Source organism: Priapulus caudatus, unplaced genomic scaffold (genome assembly GCF_000485595.1).
Source record: "Priapulus caudatus unplaced genomic scaffold, Priapulus_caudatus-5.0.1 Scaffold115, whole genome shotgun sequence".
NCBI lineage: Eukaryota > Metazoa > Priapulida > Priapulimorpha > Priapulimorphida > Priapulidae > Priapulus > Priapulus caudatus.
In genome coordinates this window covers 294,917-302,416 of record NW_014577176.1, presented here as the reverse complement: position 1 = coordinate 302,416, position 7,500 = coordinate 294,917, and the positions used below count along the sequence as shown (strand labels likewise).

General features: G+C 53.7%; 2 protein-coding genes across 3 annotated transcripts in view; one reads left to right on the top strand and one right to left on the bottom strand.

The window, feature by feature from the left end:
• Window positions 1-4,821, bottom strand: part of LOC106805471 — a 5,446-nt gene extending 625 nt beyond the window's left edge. The window contains exons 1-6 of the mRNA XM_014807064.1: window positions 4,758-4,821; window positions 3,937-4,625; window positions 3,323-3,668; window positions 2,064-3,145; window positions 880-1,021; window positions 1-526 (exon numbers count right to left, since the gene is read on the bottom strand). The exon at window positions 1-526 is cut by the window's left edge and continues 625 nt beyond it. Of these exons, the coding sequence (XP_014662550.1) occupies window positions 1-526; window positions 880-1,021; window positions 2,064-3,145; window positions 3,323-3,668; window positions 3,937-4,625; window positions 4,758-4,821 (2,849 nt within the window). The remainder of the gene's footprint in view (window positions 527-879; window positions 1,022-2,063; window positions 3,146-3,322; window positions 3,669-3,936; window positions 4,626-4,757) is intronic.
• Window positions 4,822-5,013: 192 nt separating this feature from the next.
• Window positions 5,014-7,500, top strand: part of LOC106805508 (F-box only protein 7-like) — a 7,722-nt gene continuing 5,235 nt past the window's right edge. For both annotated transcript variants that reach the window (XM_014807128.1, XM_014807127.1), the window contains exon 1: window positions 5,014-5,285. In XM_014807128.1, coding sequence (XP_014662614.1) covers window positions 5,143-5,285 — 143 coding nt within the window. In that variant the 5' untranslated portion in view covers window positions 5,014-5,142. The remainder of the gene's footprint in view (window positions 5,286-7,500) is intronic.

The window sequence follows — 7,500 nt, the reverse complement described above, 5'->3', positions numbered from 1 at the left end:
AGGTCAAAGGTCGATCTCTCAGCGGCGTTGTTGTATGAGATTGTGCTGAGGTTGAGGGGCTGCGGCGGGACGGCCGACGCGCTCCCACAGGTGGCGCCAAGGATGGAGTAGAGCGCGCCGAGCTGGATCAGCTGACTGACGGCGAAATTCGACATGGCCGCCGAGTCGCCGTTCGCGACAAGCTGGGCCCCCGGCGATGGTGTGGCTTCGTGATTCTGCGCCGCGCACGCCGCACGGGGCACCGTGGGGATCCTCAGCTCCACCCGGCCGCTCGGCTGACCGCTGCCGCCGCTGCTGCTGCCGCCGCTGCTGCTGCTACGGACGCCTGCAGCAGTTTTGCTCGTGCCGAGGCCGGAGTCGCTCACGGAGACTCCGCTGGAATGATCGTCGTGGTCGTCCGGGAAGCCCTGCTGCTGCTGTTGCTGCTGCTGCTGCTGCTGACGCTGCCTGGTAGCTGATGCCACTCCTGACCATTCGCCCTCCTTCTGGTTTTCGTCGTATTCCAACCACCTGCTCAGCGGCTCCTCTGTAATGGAGACAACGTCTGTCATGTCACGCGAGCGGGAGGGAGGACTGGTGAGATTGCCAGCTGACGCAGCTTGAACACGGGGAGTCGTGGTGCACGGCATCCGAACGTGTAGCAGAATGCGTTATACGAATCAATAAGATAAACGCATGCCATGCTGAGTGTGAAACGAGTTCGAACACAATCTAACAACTATTTTTTTAGGAACTGAGAATACCCCTCAACAAATTATTTTGTAACGCATGAAAATATATATCAAGATTGCATGCAGAACCGCAGTTTGCGTACGCTAATTAATGCTTCACAAGTTTCATTAACCACTGCACAGAATCGACCGACGTTCGGACACATACTTAGGTATCTGTGGCGAAAGCCTTCCAGCCAATTATAGGAAAACTTGAACTCCACTTCAGGATGAAGTTTTGACATGATTCCCTCGGATTTTGTGCGAAACCAGGCGAGTGTAATAAACTTTGAACTCCCGAGTTTTTCCACCTGCAAATTAGAATTGACTAGACTAAGCTGACTAAAATTATAAAATTACTATTACTAACACTCACTAAATATTACTATATATCTAGTTTACTGAAGGTAAATACTGGTTTAAAACAATTAAAATAAATTGAAATCACTCTTTATTCCCCGCTCAAAAAACTGAAAAATTACATGTTCATACAAAATATACTACTTAAAAATATCCAAGCATTCATACATACACTATCGCGTACACACACATGTACACATGCATGCACGCATGCACACAAAAATACACACACAAAACCTAAAACAGACTGGAAACAGGGTTGCCATCATTCCGGTTTGTTGTTTACTCAGTATTAAGAAACCTGTTACTAGCTGAAGGTTTTTGCGCAGTGATCATGTCACCTGTCAAGCTTTAACAAAGCATTTAATTAGGTGATCTGCAGCATATCCCTGTTCACACATCGATTTATACTGGGCAGGCCACGTCATTCATTTCAACTGCCACACAAGTTCTACCTCACAGTAAACCTACCTGTAAATTTACTGTTCATATTATTTTTATTCACGGAGAAAACTAAATTACAGTCATAATGCATGTTTTCTGCTCAAATGGGAGAGTTCCACTCGCAATTTTTATGACCAACTACCATCACAACTATAAAGGCAAGGAACACATATACAACTGAAGAAATTAAAAAAAATCAGGCAACAAATTTGAAAAAATGCAAATAAAAGGCACCATACACAATAGCCGGCGTGGCTAGGTAAGTAAATCTACCAAATATCTCATCCTATGCACATAATTATCTAAACCGCGGTAGTTGTGCTATATAACAAAACAACAGTACGTGCCCATTCAGCATACTGCCTAGTGCTCACATAGACAGAACATTTCCTCTAGCTTCTTACAACTCAACATCTGGCTAAAACGTACACATATTAACAAACACACACATTCACACATGCACGCACACGCACATACATGAAAGCATGCATGCGCACACATGCACGCATACACACACAGACGCACGCACCCACGCACGCACGTGCCTACCTGTTCGAGATATTGCAGGTAGAGTTCATCCTCCATGTCCTTCCAGAACGGCTTGCGACCGCTTCCCACCTTCATCGCTCCACGACGGCTGCAGCGGATCTTCTCCTCTGCCTTCACCCACTTGCCGAGCATGCGCGTGTTGAGACCGAACAGCTTGCACGTGCGGTACTTGTTCTTGCCGTGTGTGTTGTACCAGTCAAGCACGTGCAGCTTCTCCTCGCGCGTGTACGACTTGCGGTGAACGCCGCTGCGACCGATCTTGAAGCACTGCTCTAGCCCCTCCTCCCCGCTCGCCCGCCACGACGCGCCGCGCGCTGCAGTCACGTCTCCGTTCTCCATCGCAACGCCGTTGTCAGGGGAAATGCCGGCGCGGCTGCAGTGCGGGGCCGGGGAGCCGCCCCCGCCGCGGGGCGGGGCGGACGGCTCCGCGGGTTTCGCGGAGGCAGCGAGCGGGGTGTCCAGCACGGGGGAGCCGTTCCAGACGGCGGGAATGTGCGCGTAGCCGCAGCTGTTCGCGAGAAGCTGCAGGCAGCGGCCGAGGCTCTCGCTCGTCTGCATCATGTTGTGCTCATTGTCACGGCGACCGGCGTCGCCGAGAGGCAGCTGCCTGAGAGAGTACTCATGGTGGATGTCGTTAACGACGGCGGAGACGGCGTCCGCGCAGCTCTCGCTTACCTCCTTAGCTGGCTTCGGTTTTAGCAGAGATTTTCCGTCGCTGGACGTCGGATGTCCCGTGACGACGGTGTTGCTTCGCCGGTCACCGGCGTCGCCGCCTCCTGCTCCCCGCTCTCTGGTGTTAACATGATGACCCAGGCGGAACTGCATACCATCAAAGTTAAGTCCGGAAGCGTCGTAATGCGGCATCTCAAAGCTGCTTAGCAATCCATTGGTCGGGGCGACGGGGAAATTTGGCATTGCGTAATGGTGCCAGTAGTGGGCATTCAGATTGGGTACGGTCACTGTATATGAATCATCGCTGATTTTACGTGGCCTTCCCCGCTTGCGACCGACTGAAAAGCTACCACTGGCTTGACTGCTGGTAGCTACCATGCTAGGCTCTGTGACCGTGTCTGCTTGTGCTTCTGGAAATATGAGAAAGAATTATTGCATAGCCTGAATGTGCACATATTTTCGGATACATGTGCACATCTACATAGTGCCAATAACACAACGTCTAAACGCATCAAAAAGTGGCTATAAACTGAATACAGTAACACCATATGTATACATATTAACATTAAGTAAATTGGTAAACTGACCCATGAATCGCCTCTTGAAGCCAGCCAGCCACTGCGTCGTGAATTTGAAGTCCGAGCTCGGCTCCAGTCGTCTCATGATCTTCTCGGAATTCTCCCTGAACCAGACGTGTGGCACCTGAGATTCACCACCGCTCCGCCGCACCTCCTCCTTGTACAGACGATGTAGCTCATCCTCCATCTCCATCCAGAAGGGTCTGCGGCCGCTGCCCGCTCGCATCGATCCCTCTCTGCTGCGTCGAATCTTCTTCTCAGCGGCGATCCACTTCCCGAGAGTTCTCGTGTTCAGGGCAAACAGCTTGCTAGTCTTGTACTTGTTTCGGCCATTCTTGTAGTACCAATCGAGCACCTGAAACGCGACAACATGCAGGCATGAGAAGTGTTTCCCATACACATATTAACATTGTTTGAATGTGCGTGTGCGCTCGCGTTGCTCATACACCCGTGTCTTTGGGTGTACTTGTAAGGCTGAGCATGCGTGTGTGTGCATATGCGTGCATGTGTGTGCATGAGGTCGTATACATGTGCGCATCTTCATCAATAACGAATGACATGTTCATCAAATTCATTTTCAGACTCAAGTACTTGCATAAGGATAAACGAAAGTAGCGACTTACCTGGATTTTTTCTTCGCGCGTGTAGGAGCGCCGTAAATTCACACATTTTCCTATCGGGATTCTGGGCTGATCGTCTGCATCGTCGGAAACACCATCTTCCGTTTCACCGGGTTCACAACCAATGTCTCCTAAGATGCTCTGCACATAGTGTTGAGTAACCGTCTTCGTAAGCTTCTGTGCGCTGTCAGTGTCAGCGATTGCAGAGCTGTCAGTGTCCGCGACTGCAGCGCTGTCACTATCACCCAGTTCGCAGCCATTTGTGACGTGCAAATCATCACTGTATGCGCGGAAGTTGCTCGTCTCGCACCGCTCTCCGTAAGTGTAAACATTACGCTCTTCGTTTAGGTTGTCCACAACGAGATTGCACTGCAGATGAAGGATGTGAGGAGACGATAGGTTATTCTGCTCTAGCGACGATTCCGGCAGACAGTCCTGCTCGTCGTCGTTATTGTTTAGCACCAGCGACGACGTCCTTTTCAGCTTCTGTGGCTCCCGTTGCTTTCGCCGCGACGAGCCGACACATTTAATTTTTGAGTAAATACTGTCTTTCGCTTCGTTATCACTAAAGTTGGAAGAATTGTCTACGGTTGCTGTCTCCTGTTCCATTTCGTGTTCCACCGGGTCCACCTCGTGCCCATCATTAGTCTGATTAGATCCCGCTGCCAGACTCGGACCCGGATCTGGGTCATCTAAAATCAAGCAAAACAAACATAACGCACAGTAATTCTAAGAGAAACGTGAATACAAACACAAATGCGCATACTTTATTGATTAGTGGCTGTGTACGTTCTCCATCGTAACAGTTAAATTGTTATATTTACCTGGGCGATCGAACCTTGTTGTGTCGGCGGACGCCATGTTTGGCATGAAGGTCCCTAGCCACATCGTACAAATATTGACGATTTTATTTTTTTACAATTGTACAATAAAGCCTTTTTTAATCACACAATATATTATAAAATTGGTTGAACGCAGTATTAACTATCAATGTAACATACACAACCGTTTTTAGTTGTAAATATTATTAACTGGCCGCTCACCACATTGATAATTATATCATGTAACGACGTCATCACATCGATCAAAGCGCCATCACTCAGAGTCGCGTCATGGTCGTAAACAAACTTACTGCTGTAAACTGTAGTGTTTATACATAATACCACGCTTTCTAGATTTTGTGAGCTTTCGAGCTTTTTAAACCGCAAAATGAGGGTCCGCATAAGATATGGAACGATTACAAAGCCGCTCGTTGTCGACCAGCCGCAGTCTGTGACAGTTGCTTCTCTGAGAGGTCTTGTCAATGATCTCCTTCAACATGAATTTAACGACGTCTCACTGGCACACGAAAAGTACGTGCTAGTAGTAGTAGTAGTACTAGTAGTAGTAGTACTACTACTAGTACTAGGTCTAGTATAGCTCTAATACGTCTATAGCCCTTCGCTCCGCCGCAGGGAGGAAGCCCCTGCGGCGGCGCTCCCTGCGGAGGCGCTCCCTGCGGCGCCGCTAGCTCCCTGCGGAGGCGCTCCCTGCGGCGGAGCTCCCTGCGGCGGCGCTCCCTGCGGAGGCGCTCCCTGCGGAGGCGCTCCCTGCGGAGGCGCTCCCTGCGGGGGTCTATAGCGCGATGTAGATGATCTATATAAATCTAATAATCGGAGGCATCTATAGAGATGGACTACTATATTCGCATCCGACCTGGCAGGGCTATAAGATGTAAGCCCCTGCGGAGTTGCGCTCCCTGTGAGCGTGAAGAGCGCTCATCCCTGCGGAGGCCGCCATCCTGCTAGTATAAGCCTGATACGCGGCTCCCTGCGGAGTAGCGCTGCTCACTGTCAGGTAGTGCTGTCGTGGTGTCGCCTGTGCGGCGGCCGTTGTGTGTGTGTCTGCGGAGTGCGGCTGTTGTCCCTGCGGAGGTGCGCGTGCTCGTTGTGGAGTGTGGCGCTCTGTCCTGCGGGAGGCGCTCCCTGCGGGGCGCGGCGGCTCCCTGCGGCGCGCCGGGCTAGTCTCCCTGCGGAGGCCGCTCCTGGCGGCGGCGCTCCTGCGGCGGCGCTGCCATGCGGCGGAGCTCCCTGCGGCGAGCCCCTGCGGCGGGCGCTCCCTTGCGGAGCGGGCTGCTCCTGGCTAGGGGCTGCCGTGCGCTCTGCGGAGGTCCTCCCTGACGGGTGCGTGTGTGTGCTTGTGTCGCGCTCGCGTGCCGTGTGCGGCTCGCGTGCTGCCGCGTCTGCGGAGGCGCTGTGCGGGTCGCTCAGCTGGCGTGCGCGTGCGCGTAGTTCGTGCGTGCGCTGTCGGGAGTGCGTGCGTGGTGATGCGCTTGAATATCCGCTTACGCTGCGGAGGCGCTCCTGCGGCGGCGAGTGCGCTCCCGCCCCCACTGCGGAGAGCGCCTCAATCCTGGTTCAGTGTGTATACATACACTCTCGCTGCTCCACGCGTGCTCTAGGTAAGCTTCAGCTATCGCGCCTGTCCTCGTCGCGGCTGAACTTGCTCCGCGCCTGATTACAGCTCTCATCGTCTCAATGATGCATGTATGGATTCATGGAAGACTGCGTGGGCTAAGTCTGCTTTAACCCCTACAGCCCTCGCCGGCAGGCGCTACAGCACGTGCTCTGCTGTGTGGGTGCGTGGCTAGGTCGTTTCGAAGGCAAAGCGGTATGGGGCGTGCGTTCCGCTCCCACGTGTGGCGGTTGGGCGCTGCGACTCTTCCTCGAGATTCTTGATCCGAACGCGGGGAACTTATAGCGACGCGACGGGCCCTGCGCGGGTGCGCCGTGGATGCATGCATGCGATGAGATGAGAGAGGCGAAGTGTGAGAGAGAAAGAGAGAGGAGAGAAGAGAGAGAGAGACAGAGACGAGAGAAGGCGAGAGAGAGAGAGAGACACACACACAGAAAGAGAGAAGAGAAGACAGAGAGACGAGAGTAGAGGAGAGAGAGCTAGAGAGAGAGGAGAGCGAGAGTAGCAGAGAGATAAAAGAGAGAAAAGGAAAGCATACAGCCGATAGGCAGGAGTGAGGGCAGGAGAAGCGAGAAAGCTCAGGAACTTACATGGTCGGAGAGGCAGAGGCACTCACCACACACCTAACACACACACACACACATGCACCACGCAAGCGACCATACCCATGACACCGAGCAGCACACAGCCAGCACCTTGCGGCGGCGCTCCTTGCGGAGCGCTCCACCCATGCGGAAGGCGCTCCCTGCGGAGGCGCTCCCCTAGCGCACAGCAGTCGACATCACCTACGACGGAGCGGCTCCCTGCGGAGCGGTCTTCTGAAGGCGCCGCTGAGCGTCCCCCTGCCGGAGGCGCTCCCTGCGGCGGCGCTCCTCTACGCAGCAACACACCAGCGCTCAACATCTCACATACGAGCAGGCCACCCAGCTCACTCGCCTGCGGAGCGCGCTCCCTCGGCGGCGCTCTCTGCGGCAGGCAGCACTCGCCCTGCGGCGGCCGCTCCTCTGCGAGAAGGCGATCACCCTGCAGGCGACCCGCTTAGCTACCCTGCGAGGGCGCTCTGCGCGGCGCCTCGTGCGACAGGCCGCTCCCATGCGGCAAGGGCCCCCCCCG